Genomic DNA, 21,339 nt, shown 5'->3' with positions numbered 1-21,339 from the left:
GCTTTGCCTCAGAAAGAAGGGGGAAAACTGTTTCCCACTCTTTAACTGTTTGACACGGTCTTTTCTCCCATCACTAGCCTAACTCAGTCTAGCTCCGCATCGTAACTAGAGCGGATCATTTGCATCCCGTCACTGATGGAAGCTTTGTGTTTTTGATTCCACAGCTGGCCCCATTGGACTGATGCAACGCTTTCTGCTGGAAGCCTCACTGTCATGTACGTCTTCTATGATTTCCATCTCTTTTTCTCTCTAAATGCAAAGATGACGCCGTTGAGCTTTGATGGTGACAGATGGAGTCAGGAGAACATATCAGAACTGACATGTTGCCATGGTTTCTGTTTGTAAATAAACAGGTGGGGATGTACGACAAAGTGAAAACAAACAGTCTGAAACAGTGGGAAACCGAAGACGCGCTCAAATCACACACATATGTGTGAAACATCTCAAACATGAGCACAGTAAATGCTCTCATCTGACTTCAAATCCATTGTCATTCCCTCTGAATGAACAGGAACGCTGTGATTCAAAGTCTTTTGGCTCCAGTGGCAATCATCATTTTTTTCCATTGTTTGATTTGTTTAAAAGGAGGACAGTGGAGACGGGGAGATTGGATAAAGAACTGACTCGCTGTCATTTACTCTTTTTCAATGACAAAACACCTGAAAGACTCACAATAAGTCAAAGGAGGATCCTTGAAAGAGATCTTGAATCCATGAATGAAGATTAATGAAATGATGTGAATGGATGAATCAAAGCTGAGCTTTTTTTTTTTTGTTCAGCAGTGTTCAGTGAATCCTGTGATCTCTGTCTCATTTGATACGTACAGTGTATTGAAAATGGTTACAGTACAATAGTCTCATGTATGAGATTAGAAGGCGAAGCGGATTCTGGGATAAGGGCTGAGCAACTTCATAAAAATATTAAATGTCTTAACTGAATGCATTTTAACATTAAAACAGATCTGAATTCTGTATATTTATTTATTATCCTGTTAATCAATTCGAAATAAATCCAAATAATTACAAGATATGGAAATTAATTAACTGCATATTGATATTAAAGAAAAGCACCCCACAATTATCTCTGAATACATATTATAAAAATTGCATTACATTAGTCAGTCAATTGTATGTGTTATTTCCATATAATTACACATCTGTCATTTGTTGCTAATTTGAGAGATATAATATGTATTGCTTTTTTAACAAAAGATTCAGTCAGTATTTACAATTTTTTCCAAGAAAACTGTCCTTAAAATCCCCAAATCCTCTAATGTACCATCACTCTGAGATACATTCATGGCCCGTTTGACTTGTTCCCCCCCCCCACGTGAGGGAAGCCAATTGGTAAACTCATCATCACTAAACTGTCACATTCACTGACATGACTCAACTGTGGCCATTTGGCCTCTGTCTCCTTTCGTGAGCGTGAAGAGAAAGAGAAAAAGAAAGATATCGAACATGTGGCATTAATACGCCACCTTGCCTCCCCAGCAGCAGATAGGCAGATGGTGTGGGCAGCATTGCATGCCACCGGCTTTCTGGGCTTGTTTGCATTTTAAAGTACATCAGTACCATATTGATGAATCGTATACACGGTGTCGGAGTGGCCGCTCTCGTTTGCTGTTGTATATTCATGCCCTACAGCTGCAGGTGGGGATCTACTCCCCCCCCTCCACTCATAATAAATATGGCCTCCAGTCGCACTGAAGGTCAATCTTCATTTGCGTCTAATGGGAGAGAGTCAACTGTTTTCTAAATGAGATGTATGTGGTGCAGAGACCTGAGGAAAAAAAATAAAAGAATAAAATCACCTCCCAGTTGCTTGTGTGAAAATGTCGGGCACTTGAGTTGTATTTAGGGGAATTTTTAGTCCAGCAATTATGCACTTCAGTAATGCATTAAACACATCTCTCATATTCATTTATCAAATAAAATGGATATGTCTATATGGAATGTCCTGCAGGTATGGATGTTATCAATAAACAGCTTACCATAATTTCCTGCTCAATTAGTCTATTACAGCATAAACTGTGTGAAAAAAATTATACAATTAAAAGTCAAAGATACAATTAAAAACATATGCTACTAACCGTATTATTGTTCATAGGTATGATAGCAAAATAAGCTTTGACAAATTTTAAAACAGTGTTATTAAAGGCAAAGGCTTTACTTCTAATTAAACTTTTCAGAACTTAGGATAAACTGATCCTTCAACCACTGAAAAATAAACCAACAAACAAATAAGTAAATAAATAAATGTTCAACAATAACAAAAAAAGGAAAAAGTAGACACAGCCAAGACTTAATTAAATATATATTCATATAGGATAAACATATTTTTGCAACAATATATAAATTACATTACATATAATAAAATTATAAGTACTAATTGTAAAATATTTTAACAAAGTAAATAAATAAATAAATAAGTCAAATTTGACAATTTTTCACCAAAAAAGGAGACAGGAGATGCAATTCAGACTAGATACAATTTTTGTTCGCACAGGATAAACAAGGTTTGTGACATGTTTTTGAGTCAATATATAATTACTGTAGATATAATAACATTATAAATACTAATTATAAAATATTTGATCATAATAAACAAATGAATAAATGAACAAACAAACAAACAAATAAATAAATAACATTTTGCCATTTTCAACAACACCACAAAAGGAAAAAGGAGATACAATCCAAACTAGAATAAATATTAGCTCATATAGGATAAACATGGTTTGTGGCATGTTTTTGAGACAATATATAATCAGATATAATAAAATTATAAATACTAATTATGAAATATCAAAATAAATAAATAATGAAGTAAAATGTTTATGGATCCTCCTCTACATTATCATTCAATATCGTTCCAGAGAGATAGTTTAGTTCATTAGATCACAAATAACATCCAACGTAGACTACAAGGGTGTTTGACTGTAACATCTACATCAGAGTGCCCATCCACAAACCGTTCTTCACATCAGCAACAAGTCCACTCGTAGTGCCCGTGCACGTCTGAACATCACAATGAGCAACCCACTCCTTCCTCAATTAGCATTCATTAGTATGCAAAGCACCAATAGCAGATCGCAATGTTTCGACTTTTGAAAGTCACCTTTAGATTCAGACAGCCATGCCTGTTTTCTCACAGACATAAGGATCTCTTCAGCCATATATAAACAGCTGAGCCTGAGAGAGGACGAGTGGGCAGACGGGCACAAGACGGCGGCGTGGGGTGGGGACTTTGACAAATAAAGAATCGCATGGTACTGTCATACTGCACACAAAACAGCAAATAATAGAGATGGGGTCTGATCGTAGCCCTTGGAGCAGCTGTCATATTAAATAATAATGAAGGATCTATTAATATGCAAAGGAACCAGCAGCAGACTGGCTTAACGCTGTCATGCCTCTGAATTTTGTCAGAATGTTCATTATTAATTAACATGCAGGCTGCCCCATACCTGCTCAATGTCAGAACATTCTTATAACAAATAAGGAATGTATGTGCCTCCTTCCACTAATAGTGTAATCAAATTAAGATCAGATTAACTTCACATCAGTACACAAAGAGTGACTTAGCCAAGCTTATGATAAGCAAGTGCTTATCTACTGACTTAATGTTGCGGGCTCCTAATAGAGGCCGAGGCCAAATTGAACTATTTACCCAATATATTTGCAGAAATGAGCTCCGTTGCAGTGACTATTGAGGACCGATCGCGCGCTCAAAGCTGAGGTTGTACCAGCGAGGACTGGGTGAATTAATGCATCTGAATTGTTCCATCTGCATTAGAGCCAAATACCGCACATCAATTATGAGCTGCTGACACTGGGTGTGAGGAGAGTCGCATTAGAGTTGACTGATCTGTTTATGACAGTGTAATCTTGCATCTGCGTGAAGGGCTACATGTTTCATTAACCTCTTTTTGTGTCAATTCTCCCAGTCTCACTGCATTTCTAGTTGACTGTGTCCACCTGATGACAGACTGACGGAATGATACCATGATGTCATATCCTGCATATCTGTGAGACACTGTTAAAGTGTCGTGTGTGTGTGTGTGTTTGTGTGTGTCTCTCTGTCTGTCTATCTATCCATCCATACACAGTGTGTGTGTGTGTGTGTGTGTGCGTGCGTGTGTGTGTGCGTGTGTGTGTGTGTGTGTGAGGGAGAGAGAGAAGGTTCAAAAGTCTGGGGTTGGTCATATTTTTTTGTTTGTTTGTTTTTGTTAATGCTCAAATATCTCAAATTTCTTTTTATTTTAAATTAAATAATTAGAAATATTATATAATTATAATATATAATGAAATATTATAAAATTATGTTTGTATGCATTATATATTATAAAATGTAAATTATTCCTGTGATGACAAAGAATTTTAAGCAGCTCCAGTCTTCACCGTCACATCCTTCAGAAATCAATCTAACATGCTTATTTTGGTGCTCAAAAATATTTATTATTTTTAATGTTAAAAACCATCATACTTCATATTTTTATAAAAACTGTGATACATTTTTTTCTTCAAGATTATTTGATGAATAAAAATATAATTATATATATATATATGTGTGTGTGTGTGTCTATACAGTGTGTATACTGTATATATATTCATATATCACTGGAATAATTGACATTTTATTATATAAACTGCATACAAACAGATTTTTTAAATGTTAATAATATTTCAAATTATTTTATTTTAAATTAAAAGAAATTAGAGATATTTGAGCATTAGAGTATTCTTAAAAAAATATATATATAATATGACCAACCCCAGACTTTTGAACACTCACTCTCTCTCTCTCTCTCTCTCTCTCTCTCTCTCTCTCACACACACACACAGGGTAACTGTGGTGTTAAATGACATGCTATGGAAGAAAAACATCTCAAGTGCTGCTTTAAAACAGTGCTGTGCACAAAGGCCCTGAACATTTGCCAACATTACAATTACATCGCTTTATATTGATGGTTACATTAACAAAATAACTAGGACCACTGTTTCATGCTGTTTTAACTGTTGTTTACATTTGCTCTCCCAATCCTAGTGCTGTCCAAGATAACCCGGATCTGTGAAGGCTGAATGAGAGCAAATCTCACTGCATCTACTCATTGCATGCCGCTTCGTCAACCAAACAACCAAAAACCCTTACAAACCTGATTGTATAAAATGTTACTTTTCTTTAGAAGTTCCAACCAAAATGTCAAGATCAGAGCCTCTCTCATGGTTTAAAGGCCTGGATATCAAAGGGTTTTTGTCGTGGTTGCTGAGGACTAAATAAGAGTAGACTCTCATCCTGGGCTCTCATCCTGTACCACATGACCTTTGAGTTCCTGTTTCTAAACAAGACACTGATAGGCTGACCTCACTCAAACATGGAGGGGCAGCTGGACACAGTTTCCCAAGCCGAATGGTTCACTAATGCTTTAGCGGCATTGTTTAAGATTACTAGCTCTGCTGCCAAGCTGGAATTTCAATAGTTTCCCATTAATTTCAAGTTTAGAGAGAGAATGCTATGCTTACACAGCAGAGAACATAAAAAAAGAAAATTCAGCAATTCATTCATTTCATTAGGTTTATGCTAAAACTATTTTGATTGGCACTGACTTCAAAGAGAGCTTATGTTCATATTCTAAGAATTTGACAGACACTTTTATCCAAACTAACACTGCATTTGGTGTGAACTCCACCCATGACGTTGGCATTGCTAGCGCCATGCTCTATAGTTTAAACTACAGGCTCAAAATGATTAAAACAGCATTGTGTGAAAGATCTTTTAGGCTGGTGGAGATATGAGCAAAATAACAAGATATGGCCAAATAACAAGACTACAAATTCTTTAACGGGATGCAGCCTCACTACCATTTGTAACATACTGAAATATACTGGTAAATTTCACAGTTTGCTTTAAGAAACATTTAGTTTCCCAGGTGCACTTGAAGGCATTATTACATTGGTATTGTATAATGCTTACCACATGATTAATCAAAATAACTGATCATCATTGGTGCAAATTATGCCAAGACCTTAAGTTCAATTTCCAGCGAACAAGCATGCAGATAAAATGTATAGCTTGGATGCACTGTAAATCAGAGTGGATGAAGTCTCTGCCAAAAAGCATGCATGTAAATGTAGAGTCATCATGAAGAGCTGCTTATCTGAGGACTCTGCGGTAGCTTGTTTTGTGACGACAAGATAATTTGCCCAATAGGTACAGAAAACGTCATACTTTGCAAAGAAAACATGACAAAACTTACTTAGGTTTGAAAATGATAACTATATGACTTTGTGTTCAATAATTGCTCAAGAATCCACAAGAGAGTCTTAACGAGAAGTTAACTGTACATTAACAAGGAGTGAACCATAACCTAATGACTGTGTGTTATTAAAAGATGGCAGAACAACCGAGAGCACGATATGTAAATCAGGACCCTTTCTCGCAAACGACTTCAAAGCCGCTACAATGAAAACCAGCCATAAATAGAACAAAAGCATAAGACTTGCTCCAGGCGAACTGAAGGCACAAATGGTTGTTGTTGATTCTTGTGGCGATAAGCTTACTTTAACATCACATAGGCCTATGTACATACAGCAGTGAAGTGGATTTAATCGGGCTAATTAAAATCCACTCAAGGCAGAATACAGCATCCACTATAATAATCTGGAAGAGAACAGCTCTCCACTCCAATTTATTCTGGAGCTGTGGTTGCACAGGGGGGCTTGCTGGGAAGGGAGGGGGGTCGGCCGGGACGGTCAATGGTTCTGGCTGGTAGTTTGGATGAGGGCTGTCAGATTTTGCAGCGTGCCATTTAACGGATGGGCAGCGGGCTGCTGCGAGAACGGGCAGGGGCGCGGGAGGAGGTCCGTGTGCGTTACCTGTGGGGGGAATGATTCCCGGTGACATGAGGCCCGGCACCGAGTGCGGCATGATGTGAGGGTTCTCCAGCGATGTCACACTCTGGGTCCGTTTTGGAGGCCTCCCGGGTCTTGAGCTAAAACAGAAGTGAAGTTGCGGAAAGGGGGAGGTAGAGGGAAGTGGAGAAAGAAGGGGAGGGGTGAGAGACAGAGGTTGCCGTTAACATTCGGACCAGAACGCAATTCCATTCCGAAGAGCTAACATGTACTGTAAATAAATTCCTTTTCAAGGACAGTTGCTTTCTGCTGCTCGACATAATAGACTTCCATAACTAATTAGATTACACAGTGAATTCATTTCCTTTATTGAAGATCAACCACTTTTTGATGCATAATTCATAGCCCGTACCTCGTTACCTGCCCTTCTGTATTAATATCCCAACACTATTTGAATTACCTCGTTTGCATATGCTAAAATCTGGCCATGCGGCTTTCAGACTGGAAATTACATGTTAACTTGTTATAATTATTGCAGTCAGGCCACTATTGATTTATGAGACTTTTAAAAACCAAATATGAGTAGTTCTGGTAATGAATGATATTCTAAGGTTCTTCAGGAAATTAAAAGGCAACGGCTGCCTTAGGAAACGTTCTGCTTGCTTGATTTAATAGGAGTCATAGCTGGAAGCTGGTGTGACTGAGTGACTCAGACCTGTTGTGCATTTATGATGGAAACTTTTATTACTTGAAATGAGTGACCAAGATCACCCAATGATTAATGACACAACAAGCGCAAGTTTGACGGAGGGGGAAAAAATGTCCCTCCGAGCTGATTGTCAGATATTTTTCACACATTACTATGTTCTGTTCATCCATGCATTTTTCCCCTCTAATTTTGGCAAAAACGGAATATCATAAAGGCCTTTACGGAAATATTTCTTCACAGAGAGTGTCCCTAATAAATCGGTGTGATTGTTACCAAGCCACTGGGTACATCTCCTCCGATTTTTACCAAAAAGGTGATTCCGTTCCAGCGTGTTTTTTTTCAAACTAATTACATACAGAAAGCTTTCAAAATATGACAAGTTGCTCAAATGATACACACAAATGTACTATGGAGAGTTGGTTCAATAATAACCACCAAGCTAGTTACTGAGACACAAGACCCTCCATTCACAGTTATATCAAACGAATAAAGACAAAACTAAATATATAAAATAAATACATACATACATAAATACATACTATTTATTGAGCACTTAATTAATAGAAATGATCAATACAAAAAATATAAATAAATAAATAAACCCATAAATCTACATTTATATTGCATGGTTTAATATGTTCAAATTAACAACAATTAAATGAGAAATAATTGATCCTGCTTTTGGTTGTTACCAGAGAAAAGCTCATTTTCAGGGCATTGTCTATATTTTACAGCACTTGCGTTACAATGGCATATCAGGACATGATTGATAGAGGCCTTCATTAACTCAAGGTTTTGTTCCCTGCTTTTCCAGTGACTAAACAGGGCCTCATTTTCATGGCCAAAAGGAAAACAGGAGATTGCATTAACTACAACCCAAGGCCTTTTTAAAAGCTCACTTATTTATGTACCACCAAAGTCTGTCATGTGCATCAGTTTAGTCCATTTACAGACTGGGCAGATGAGCTGCGTTTCATTGCGTTTTATCATGTTTTATCCCTGACAGGCATGAAATTGAAACAGAAATTCTTTACTTCGCACACTAAAAACAGAAGAGGCCATAAACTCCATGCTCAGAGTGTTAGCCATGAGAAGGAGCAGCACTAGATACAGTCAGGCCTGCAGCCATTCATACTGTAAGGAGTTTGAACCGTATCAGCCTGTTCAGATGTCACTGAATCATTTCCACATCGCATCACGCAACGGAAATAGAGACATCATCATACTTCATGTAAATGTTCCAGTAAGGGATTTCACTATGTTATTGTAGATTCCTCTTTAGGAATCTCTGTTATTCATTTTTACAGCGCCCCCTTTGTTCGTAATTGGCATTAGCAATTTGCTGTTTGATGTTTTTATGAGAGTCTTTTTCCAGCATGTGGCAGGCCATAAATGAACTTTAGTTCTTTTAAAAGAATAATTTGCCCAAAAATGATTCTTTCACCTTTGTAATTTTCTCTAACCCATAAAATATAGTAGGTAACTTCGAGCAGAATGTTCAAGCTGCTCTTTCTCATACAATTAAAGTGAATAGGGACTGGGGCTAGCGGCTTGAAAAAAATGATCTGCATACTCGAATTTTGAAAGTTGCAACTGGTCACAAGACACACATAAAACAATGACATCTGGCATTATTAACGTAAAAAAAAAATCCACTTAAATTTACATATTTTCCTTACATAAATCTATGACTTCAGCTGTTGAAGCTTTTCATAATTTTACAGACTTGACAATCAGCTAAAATTCTTTAGCGTTGCACAATAGAGGGAAAGTCTTGGAATGACACGAGGGTGGGTAAAGGATAATACAATTTTAATTTTGGATGAACCATCCCTTTAAATACAGCACTTTGTCTGAGTTTGTCACAGGAGAGTTGAAGAGACCCGAGCAACATGCCCGACCCACAGAACGTCCTAAAATGAAATTCCTATAGAAACACCTCTTTGATCTTATGAGGAAGATTGCATGACAGTTTTGCTGTCATCACTTTCATTTATTTATGAATTATTTATGAAAGACCTCAATAGATGGCATGTGATGGTAAATGCCTTCCTCCCTCCTCCCTCAACAATGCCAAAAGCAGAAAAAACTTGGACAAAAAAAATGGACAAAATGTCACATCAACTTTAGCTCCAGGAAGAGCAGGGGATTGTGAACAAAGCAGACGTTTAGCCTCTGAGCTGTAGTGGGATCTGCTTATTTAGTGTTTACACCATATTTGACGAAGGTATAGAGTGGAAGAGGAGAAGGAGAATGGAAGCTTTTTTTATAAGGCTGTAGCAGCAATATTTTAACATAACATTAAATATTTAACAGGACAGTTCACCCCAAAATGAAAATTCTGTCATTGTTTACTCACACTCGTGTCGTTGCAAACCTATGTGACTTTCTTCTGCAGAACAAAAAAGATATATGATAAAAAGCAGTACGAAAGTATCTTATAATTCATACTATTCATTTTTTCAATCCATACAATACCGTTATGTGAGGAACAGAGAGCAAAATAGAATTCATAAACAAATCATTCTGGTTGGTTGGTTGAATTTACATTTATTGCCATATCAGGTTCACAGGCTATTACATGCCAGTTACAGAATTAACATTCAACAACATAACAAATACAATTATTAGAGATGCACCGATTTATCGGCCAACAATCCGTATCAGCCGATTGTTCAAAATCAGCCGATGATCAGGGCCGATTATATCCTGTCAATCAAAAGGCAGCAGAAAAACGTGTTAGACTGCAACTCATACTGTGAGTGAAGAATTTTGTCTGTTGAATTTACAGTATGGCTTACCAAAATGTATCATATCTGTCTAATGTAATCGCTCAATCAGTGTTTCAACCACGGAAAGATGCCAACAAAATAGACTCTGAACATTGTGTCTCTTAACGTGACATTTACCTCAGCAAAGTTATTCTGCTGTTCACAGTTCATTAATTAGCTATAAAACAACACTGAAGAGGAGCTTTTTTACTTATAATTATATATGTATGTTTGAATAAATCTGGCATTACGGTATTTATGAAGAAAAAATGAAAGTTTATGTTTAAGTTAATGGTAACAAAAGTGGTTAACATTCAACCTGTTCTTTTTCATCAGTAGGCTATTATTTGTGATTTTAAATTTGTAAACGGGAATTCCTCTTTTGCTGTGCTATAAGCTGGATTTCGAACGCTTTCATTTTCGAATTCGAATTCACAACCTTTTCACTTTTTACAAGAAAAAATAATTGTCTATTTTGCTTACATCTATTCACTGTTTAAAACTAAAACAAATGATTGAAAGATGGATTCATTGTTATTCTTAATTGAAAAGCACAACAACAATAACCTACAAACTAACTTATATAATGTAATTAACATAAACGAATAAGACGAGGCATGGCATAGGCTACACCAGAACGTTTAGCATTTACTGAGGGATCAAATAAATAAAGAACATTTAAAGAAAGCCTCCATAGCGTAACGTGAGATAAACAGCAAAGACAAAACCAACATGTTCACCGTCTCTGGTTTAAGAAGCAGTATTTTATTTTACTTTCGCTTAAAAACCAAATCCTCCGTACCGTCTACCATCGTTTCCTCAGTATTCGCGTCATTTTTGCCGCTCATGCTGGTATACACCCGGCTCTGCTCCCAAAGAGCTTGCATTGAAAGCGTCCCTCTCACTCTCTTCACATGATCAGAAATCTTACTCCTGCTGCACTGTGCGGCGGCTCTGCAGCGCGCGCTTTATGCATGGAGCAGAGCAGATGTTTTGGAGCAGTGCAGACCATGCACTGGCACAAACGCGACCACGTCAAATTTGAACTCCCACATAACTATCGGTATCGGCATCGGCCGATTTCATTCTGAGTAATCGGTTATCGGCAGAGAAATTCAGTATCGGTGCATCTCTAACAATTATAATAAATAAAACTATTTAGGAAGAAAACTTAGGAAGAAAAAATACAAAATACAATTTTGTATTTACAAAACTCTTTAAAAGACCCCTTAAATGTACTTGTGAAAAAAAGTTAAAGTTTTCTGAGTCCATCTTATAAAATAAGTCCTTCAGAGTTTTCCCTGATAAAAATTGTTGTCTCATGACAACTAAAATTGGGCTGTTTTGCTGAACTGACAGATCAAATTCACAAAAGTAGTCTGAATTATTCATTCATGAATCAGACTTATACAATTCTTGAGTTAAAGTCGATAATTATGTTAATTTTAATATCGTGTTTGAATATCGTGAAAAAGGTCAATATTTTTTGTCACTCATTTCAGAAAGTGAAACCCATATATTATATAGATTCATTACACAAAGTGAAATATTTCAAGCCTTTACTTCTTGAAATTTTGATGATTATGGCTTACAGAAAATGAAAACCCAAAATTCAGTTTCTCAGAAAATTAGAATATTACATAAGATCAATAAAAAAAGGATATTTTAAACAGAAATGTCAGGCTTCTGAAAAGTATGTTCATTTATATGCACTCAATACTTGGTTGGGCCTCCTTTTGCATGAATTACTGCATCAGTGCGGCGTGGCATGGAGTTGATCAGCCTGTGGCACTGCTCAGGTGTAATGGAAGCCCAGGTTGCTTTGATAGTGGCCTTCAGGTCATCTGCATTGTTGGGTCTGGTGTCTCTCATCTTCCTCTTGACAATACCCCAGATTCTCTATGGGGTTCAGGTCAGGCGAGTTTGCTGGCCAATCAAGCACAGTAACACCATGGTCACTGAACCAGCTTTTGGTACCTTTGGCAGTGTGGGCAGGTGCCAAATCCTGCTGGAAAATTAAATCAGCATCTCCATAAAGCTTGTCAGCAGAAGGAAGCATGAAGTGCTCTAAAACTTCCTGGTAGACGGCTGCGTTGACTGTGGACTTCAGAAAACACAATGGACCAACACCAGCAGATGACATGGCAGCCCAAATCATCACTGACTGTGGAAACTTCACACTGGACTTCAAGCAACATGGATTCTGTGCCTCTCCACTCTTCCTCCAGACTCTGGGACCTTGATTTCCAAATGAAATGCAAAATTGACTTTCATCTGAAAAGAGGACTTTGGACCACTGAGCAACAGTCCAGTTATTTTTCTCCACAGCCCAGGTAAGACGCTTCTGACGTTGTCTCGGGTTCAGAAGTGGCTTGGTAGCCCTTTTCCTGAAGATGTCTGAGCGTGGTGACTCTTGATGCACTGACTCCAGCTTCAGTCCACTCCTTGTGAAGCTCTCCCAAGTGTTTGAATCAGCTTTGCTTGACCGTATTCTCAAGCTTGCGGTCATCTCTGTTGCTTGTGCATCTTTTCCTACCCAAATTCTTCCTTCCAGTCAACTTTGTATTTAATATGCTTTGATACAGCACTCTGTAAACAGCCACACCTTTCAGTAATGACCCTCTGTGACTTACCCTCTTTGTGGAGGGCGTCAATGTTCGTCTTCTGGATCATTGCCAAGTCAGCAGTCTTCCCCATTATTGTGGTTTCAAAGAACAAGAGATACCCTGAATTTATACTGTAGGGATGGTCATTTATTGAAACTCAAATGTAAATATTCTAATATTTTGAGATACTGATTTTTGACTTTCATGAGCTGTAAGCTCTAGTCATCAAAATAAAAACAAAAAAACTTTTGAAATGTTTTACTTTACATGTAATGAATCTAAAATATATGAAAGTTTCACTTTTTGAAATAAGTTACAAGAAAAAATAAACGTTTTCACGATATTCAAATTTTTTTAGATATACCTGTACTGTAGGATACTTTTATGTTACTTCTAGGGAGGTTTTGCCTCCATTTGAAACTTGAAAGCTTCGGTTCCCATTCATAATAAATGTATGGAAAAGTATATTCTTCTTTTGTGTTCCAAATCAAGAAAAAATAAAGTCATACAGGTCTGCAAGGTCTGAAATATTTTTGGCTAAATTATCCCTTTAAGTGATACATAGTAAGTTGTTTTGTTGTTGTTATTGAGCATCTTAAATTATACAGTACTAACTTTATTTTGTTTGGCTTTACTTTCTTGCTATGGCTTGCTTTTAATTTATGACAGCACGATAGTGTTCTGAAAAACAAGTTGGAAACAAAGCTGAATAACATCAAGTGTTTGAAACTGAAATCCCCATCATGCGACAAAACAGAAGGTTTTCACTTAAAACAGGACGGCCTGTGCTCATATGTTCAAGAGGACACTGCAGTCATTTAGCTGAGATATGCATGAGCATTCTCTGCTGTTTGTCGCTTCTGTAAACAGCGATTATGGGGCCACTGAGGACGAAGGGAGAACAAGAGCTGGACCTTCACAAAAGAACGAGTACAATTTGTCATGTGCTGGATGCTGAGTCCTTAAATAGCCCGACACAAAAAGTCCTCAAAAGTAGGCTATTAGAGCACAACAATGGTTCATGAGATCCACTTGTGTCTGAGATATGCCCTGTCCACTCCACTACTGGATGTCACCAATACCAAATATAGTTACATCCTTTTTCCTTTCCTTTTCGTATCTTTTTTGTAACTCTGGGATATGTTTACACACAATGGGAGAAGCAAGGCTATCCATGACGTTTTGCTGAGCACGATGCTGACAAATTCAAATAAACAAGATTTTCACCCCTAGAGGGAGAACGCAATGTTTGCTTGCATTTATTTATTAGATAAAGCTGAGTGGTTTGTATTACTCAAAAGGTAAACCTTTGAAATTAGCTGCAAAATGCAATGCAGATACAGCCAACCAGTTATTAAGGAAGAGGGTTACAGCCAGGGTGCGAATTAAAAGGGGGTTTTGGGGGGTCTGACCCCCCAAATTAAGGTTTGACCCTCTAGCCTCAAAGGAAGTGGGGTAAAAGGTTTAAAAGATCTGAAAAATTCTTATACTAAACAGATTAATATAATGTTGGGGGAAAAAATTTCATTTGTATATTTTCTTGTTGCACCAAATAAATTAGGCATAGGTTCGACATAACACTCATTATACATCATAGACTATGTATCACACTGGTTACAGTATGGAAGTTACAAAAGAAACAGTGTTCCTGGAATCAAACTCTTATCTTCTAAGAGACGCCAGTGGAAGGAAGCGAAGAATGATTAACATTCAAGCTGGTCAACCTGGAAAATTCTGCTTTTCAGCACAACAACCAAATCACCCTGCATTCGCTCTTTATTGCTGATTCCATAGTTAATAACAGATCCTGTCTCCCAACTTAGGAACTTTTATAGACAGCACTTGCCTGAGGCCAAAAAGTGGCAAATTTGTAACAAATGTAGGAATTCTCCTTTTGTTTTGCATTAATGGTGAAAAGAAAATAATAGTGAACTTTCCCTGAACCATGCTTCCTTTAATGGACTTGGTCCATGTTGACCCAGGAGTTCACACTGGAACATGATCTCCTCCGTCCCACCACACTGAGAAAGCAATCAGATTAAACCCACAAAATATATGGCCTTTCACAATACAAAAGTCAGCAAATAATGGAATTCACCCTCCCTTGTGTTGTTAGGAAACAACGTTTATTTAAAAAAAGTATTTCTATGTTAAATACCAATATTGTTAAAAGGTCAGTATATTTTGTTGTTATTATTGTTAACAGATGTTTCTTTCTTCTAGAACAGGCATTAATACTCTAAAAGTTCTCTCACAAGACTAGTTTAAATAATTTTTATCTCTGTAACAATCTAGAGTTTTGTACACATAACAGGCATCATGAAAGCCAGTAAGGAAATAAGTGACCAATATAAATTGCTCCAATATTTACAGTATAGTACGCATTATTGTGTACTAACATCTATTAAACGAATCTGTACACCGTCAGTTTGAGTTTCTTACACAAGTTTAAAATCCAGCATTTCATTTATAATATTTATTCAACACAAATTTGAGAAGTACACAAAAATATATTTGATCAGTATTTTTCCAACAGGTTTGTGGACCTCTGGACCTAATAGAGACACATTTGGTGCCAGCAGATGAAACGTTACCTTGGAGTCAATAAGTGATTCGCTCAGGTTTACAGAAAGAACATTCCATTTTGATGCGCCTCAAATGGAGCAATTAACCTTTCCCATCTTCCTTTTGTTTGTCATTGGGAAAGGTAAAGATGAAGATATTTATTCCATTTACTTGCAGTCAACCAAAACAAGCGGACGAATCACAGCATCTCTGCTTCTGTAAATACAGACTCCTCCAGAAGCCCGCCAATCAGGCCTTATAAAATATTAACCCAATGTCATTGCCCTTTTCAAATCTCTCACCTGGAATTCCCTAATTGTTCCCTTTCTTTATCTCACTGAAGCAAAGTGTAAATAAATTAACAAAATAGCTTTTATCAGCCTGAATAACCTTTTAACTAAAGGATTATCACTGGTTTATTTTTCATTTCTTTTCGTGCGATAGCAGCACATGCCTCATTGATTACTTTGCTGAGGTGGTGGCCAGCAGAGAAAACAAGGGCCTGATAACAAACCGAGGTCTCCGCACTAACAATAACACACTACGCTCAGATTAGGCCTCCTGACTTTGCAGCTTTACTCGGCTTGATTAGATGGAATGCTGGCAGGTAAAGCTCCTCCATTTTACTATGCAATCTTTGTGTGGACTGTCAGTAAAATCGTATAACTCTATATGACTCTGGCCGATTGATCATAGTTAGAAAGATATTCAATTTAAACTACTGTACATTGAAAGGACACACTTGAAACTGAAACATGAAACTGGGCCAATACATTAGACTGGATAATCTGAACTGATGGACTCCAAAGAGAGTAGAATGGTTGCAGATGGTTGTTTGAAAGATTTTTAAGGGGCAGTTCACTCAAACACAAACATTTTCGTAAATTAAGCTCAAAACAATACAAAACAAAACCAAAATCAAAACAAAGCTGACAAACAAAACCAAGCCAAAAAAGCAACCCCCCCCCCCCCCCCCAAAAAAAAACAACACCAACAAAACAAATAAAACAATACCCAAAACAAACATAAAAGTGGAACAAACCATTTTTTAAGACAGTTCTTTTCATTGAAATGGTCGATCAGATTTGCAAATCAGACTCATCTAGTTTTTCACTTAAACTTACCGATTCAATAGTTCTCAAGATAGGAGTGAAAATGACTAACTTTTGGTCTGTTTAGCAGACAAAGATATCAAATGGCTTCAGAAGACATGGGATATGTATATGCAGAATGCCTTTATAGGGTTTTATTTTATTTATTATTATTTATTTTATTTTGATTTATTTTTTACTATTTGTGTCCTGTCCTGTCGCTGTCATTCTGTCGCACTGTGGAGCTACTGTTACTAAAACAAATTCCTCGTATGTGCAAACATACCTGGCAATAAAGCTAATTCTGATTCTGATTTATTTATTTTTTGTAATATTTGGACTTTATGTAGTCACTAAAAACTGTTGTTATATAGAAAAGAGGAGCATGAAATATCTCCTTTTGTTGAATTTTTGGGTGAACTATCATTTTAATGCTCAATGACTTTTACTGCTTTTAAAAAGCTCAGGACCACCATGGTCAAGCTATGGCTGCGATCGCATTATGAATACGAAACACTAACATTCTCGCTTTTCAAATCACTAAACATCTCTTTTATTCTGTACGCCAGCATCAACTTCAACTTCTGTAGAAGTTTCAACAAAGGCCGAAGGGAAGCAAAGTAGTGGAATCTGTAATGATACATGATATATAGCAACTGGAGTGGCTGTCTCAGTCACTTACACCTGCACATGAATGGAACACTAACAGAAGAGGTCAGCCGGAGCGCCACGATGGCCCGTTCCACAGGCGCTCCTGCATTAATCAGCACTGCCTCAGATCTCCATTTTATCTCTCCCTTTATTTGCATTGAACTGTTGTTGCTTTATCGCCACCAGCGCTCTCTCTCCCTCTCACACCTGTCACCCTCAGCCAGGTAGAAGCCTTATCAGATCAACATAGATGGATTATGTGTGAGCACTTCATATAAAGCGTTTTATAAGCAGGAACAGCTGCATCCGCTGGTAAACAGTGAACTTTTGTGAAGAACAATATATTATATTAGATGTATAAATGCACATAATCAAAGGGAGCAGTTATCGTCAACGGCCTACTAACAGTGGCCCTCTCCTTCCCAGACATGTTTTTCAGCCCGATTCTTCAACATTCCTGCACCGGGCATAACATTTGGAGATACAGAGAGCTCCCAGGTTATAAAAGTGGCCTTCCTGCTGCTTTTGTACACTGCACGGTCTGAATAAAGAGTCACTGGGCAGGGCCATCAGATTGAGCCGCTGCAAAGGAACTCAGAACCCAGTCTTGTTCCTTTCTTGAGCTTTATTTACATGGCCGTGGCTTCATGTAAAAGTATGCAGAGCAACTGGTCATAAAACATATGAAAATGTATGTGAGCCCTTTGAATATACCTGTCTGAGTTCTTGCTATTCACAAGAAACAATTAAGAATTGTTGACTTGGCCAATATCTCCAATGTTGGACTGCAGGTTGTCTGAATTCAGTTTTTAAGAACTAATTAGAATGGGGATGTACATACTTTTTTTTATTTTTTTTAATTGCGAGTGTTGGATTTGTTTGTATTTGAATTTGCATAATGTGTTTGTCTATTACTGTGACTAAACTGAACTGAAACCCGCACAATCTGTTGTAGTTTGCAATTGCAAGTTGGCGCTTTTATTTTTTATGCAAGAAAAACAGTTCTTGACCAAAATGCTATTCATGCCAGACTATGCACAATTTATACAGTTTTCTAAGTACTGACTGTGCATTTTTCAGGTTTGTAAGGGTTGTTCTTTTATATTGTTGTAACTTGAAAAACAATACATTTTATGACCACCTTATCCAAATTCCAAGCAAATTTGCTTTTTTCCAGACTGGATTTTTTTCCACTGTAATATTCATGCATTTGTCCTGCAAATTACATCTTTCTTTTTTTTCTAAGATTTCAACTGAAAATACAATATTGTAGGGAGATCTTAGAGGGAAAAAAAAGATCTGAAAGGAAGATAAACTGCTGATTATTTTAATGCATCATTAATGACAAAAAGCCGATTTCTTAATTGCATACTATAACTGTGAAGCTTAAAATTGTTTTGTATCAGTACTATTAGCACTAATAAGGAGCAGCAGGCCTGTACATCCTGGGAACTGATGTAGAATGCCTAATTGGTTCACTTTTCCGTGCCTAATGGACGATTCTCTTAATTAAAAAGACACTGCAGAAAATGTTATAGATCAGATACGGCAGAGAGAGGGAAAAAAGTAAATGCCGTTAATCAAATGTATTAAAATGAACAGTTCCAGGAAAGTTAAAATGAGATGGCTAGATATGATTTCCATCTGAATATTTATTAATTTCAGTCCTTTTGGTTAACAAAACAGAGCTGCGCTTATCTTCAGAACAGTGAGGAAATGCTCTCAGTGATCTCCCTTTACCATGCAGAACTGCGATGCATATGAAACAAGTCTTCAAAACAAGGCTTTAAAAACTTACTAGTCAGGGTGCCTTTGAGGATATTTAATTAAAATCTAATCCTGCATTCATTAAGGCTCACATAAATTAAGCTGTCATTCATAAGATTTATGGATTCTCATTTGCATATTGCATACAATTCATCAATTACTCAAGTATGAAAGGAGCACATTTCCCTTGGAGCTGCCTGCTGCCCTGCCAGCATTTGAAATGAGAGAAAGAGCGATACTGTCAGGCATTCGAAACAAACTTTCCCCACAATGTCTGCCTCTTGATTAATCTAATTTCCAAGGCATCCTTTTACAAGATTGTACACAGTCCAGCTGCAGTTTTCAATTATATGTCCTGTCCTCACCACTAACTTTGAATGGGAGATAGATGTAACGCAGGGCAAGTATCCAACCCCAGTCTCCTCCGCATCACATGCCTGTTTACCCTGATCTTCGTAAATTAAAAAAAGAGAGAGCGAGAGAGAGAAAGAGAAAGAGAGAGGTGTTTTAGAGGCTGATGGAGTCGAGAGGGAGGGAGAAGGGGGAAATGCTGTAATTTTATTTGCTGGGATGTCAGACGAACAGCTCGGAGTGCAATAATAGCGCATTTCCTGTCACATTTACATCCACCGTGCTTTCTGACAGAGGGAGGTTTCAGCGAACACATTAAACGACTCCCTCTTCGAAGCCACTGTGAGAGAACGCCGGCGTGGAGGAAGTACTTAAACCAAGCAGAGCGTGAATACTTCTAAGATAAAAGGTCAGGCGAAAACAAACAGATGACTTGCGAGGATGAATAGAATTAATTGAGTCATTAATATGCATGGCTAATAAAGCTCAAAAAAATTCTACATGGAGAATGAAATCATTGTCGACTATTCTCTCTTAATGGCCCATATTTTCAGCTCGAAGGGATCTGGGACGTGTACGTATCAATCTCGGAGAGGAGGAGGAGGGGGGTGTTTGACGAACAGGTTGGGATAACCTCAGCGCCGATTGTTGAAGTCAGACAAAGCAAACAAAGCGAACTTGTTCTAGTGAGGATATTAATTCCCAATTAATCCCAAATTCTGGCGGAGGAACAGACCAGTGCAGCAAGTGAAAGTCATCTTGAAGGGTACTTAATTGGTTCCCAATAGTAAAAGAGCTTGATAACAGAGATCAAGCCGCAGTTTATTAATCCTTTCCATTGTCTTATGAAATTGTCGTCGAAAGTAACTTCAGATAGAGCCAATAGTTAAGACTTTAATGTGCTTTTAATATTAACAAGAGGAAGTAATTAAGAGGCCACAAAACAATAGCACTCTGACTGATGCATATTAATTCGGCAAATATGATTTCAGAATCAATACGATTAAGGCAGCGTGCCACACGAACACGCTCGCCTACACTCGCAAACACACACACACACACTTACAAGTCTAGAGGCTTTTTTTTTCTTTAACAGAGAACATTTGTCCCACATTACATGGAATTGTGTTTCATAAACATCCATGTTTTGCATTACACGCATTTAAATTAGCAAATGACAGCACAGCCTCTGTATTTCTGTTCATTCTTTGACATTTCCGTTACCCACTGACTTTCCAAAGTCATTAATTCAGTCGGCCGCAACTAAAACAGGCCACGATGATAATTATAATGTGAGCAAATATCTGATATTGAGCAAGACGTAGGATGTGAGGTCTGTATCCTCTCAGGGACAAACGAACTTAACGTCAACAGCACTAAACAGGAAGTCCTTAATGATTAACATTAATTGGACTGTGGAATCGGAATCCTGTGTGAAACATTAAACAAAAATTATCCACTGTTTATACTCTTTCTGCTTTCTTAATAATTAATGAAATGTAAATATTCCAGTGAGTCCAGAAGTGATCTGTGGTGGGAGAGGAAGAGTGATGTTTACACAACGGCACAGCGAGTCTGCGTGGAGAGACGGGGGTTGCAATCCGCCCCATCCTCCTCCTCCTCCTCCTCCTCCTCCTCCTCCTCCTCCTCCTCGTGCGCCTTTAGATACTGTTTATGCAGAACGAATCATCCTCTGTGACTCCCGGATCCTGATCAATTCCATTTGAACGCAGTTTACTGTGAAAACACAACAATTGACACCACAAAAACGCTTTCTGCTAACAGAATCCCTTGATTTGTCCCTGCTAAAAAGAATCAAGGCCCGGCTGCTAAACGCATGTCAGCCACATCCGTCTGCGTCTCTTTAATCCTTCAGTACGAATCACCGACTGCGTGCAGAGAGCAAACAACCAGAACCTTTTAAGACAGTTGGAGGGAAAAGCGCCCCACCCAGTCAGGAGACAAATCGAATGT

The 21,339-nt window shown here is 37.7% G+C and overlaps 1 protein-coding gene across 6 annotated transcripts in view; it reads right to left on the bottom strand.

The window, feature by feature from the left end:
* LOC306876970 (dachshund homolog 1-like) overlaps window positions 1-21,339 on the bottom strand; it is a 112,436-nt gene that overhangs the window by 47,694 nt on the left and 43,403 nt on the right. For all 6 annotated transcript variants that reach the window (XM_079428458.1, XM_079428460.1, XM_079428462.1 and 3 more), the window contains exon 2: window positions 6,879-6,994. In XM_079428458.1, the coding sequence (XP_079284584.1) occupies window positions 6,879-6,994 (116 nt within the window). The remainder of the gene's footprint in view (window positions 1-6,878; window positions 6,995-21,339) is intronic.

The sequence above is a fragment of the Barbus barbus genome, assembly GCF_936440315.1.
Source record: "Barbus barbus genome assembly, chromosome: 11".
Lineage (NCBI taxonomy): Eukaryota > Metazoa > Chordata > Actinopteri > Cypriniformes > Cyprinidae > Barbus > Barbus barbus.
This window is presented reverse-complemented; position numbering and strand designations above follow the sequence as displayed.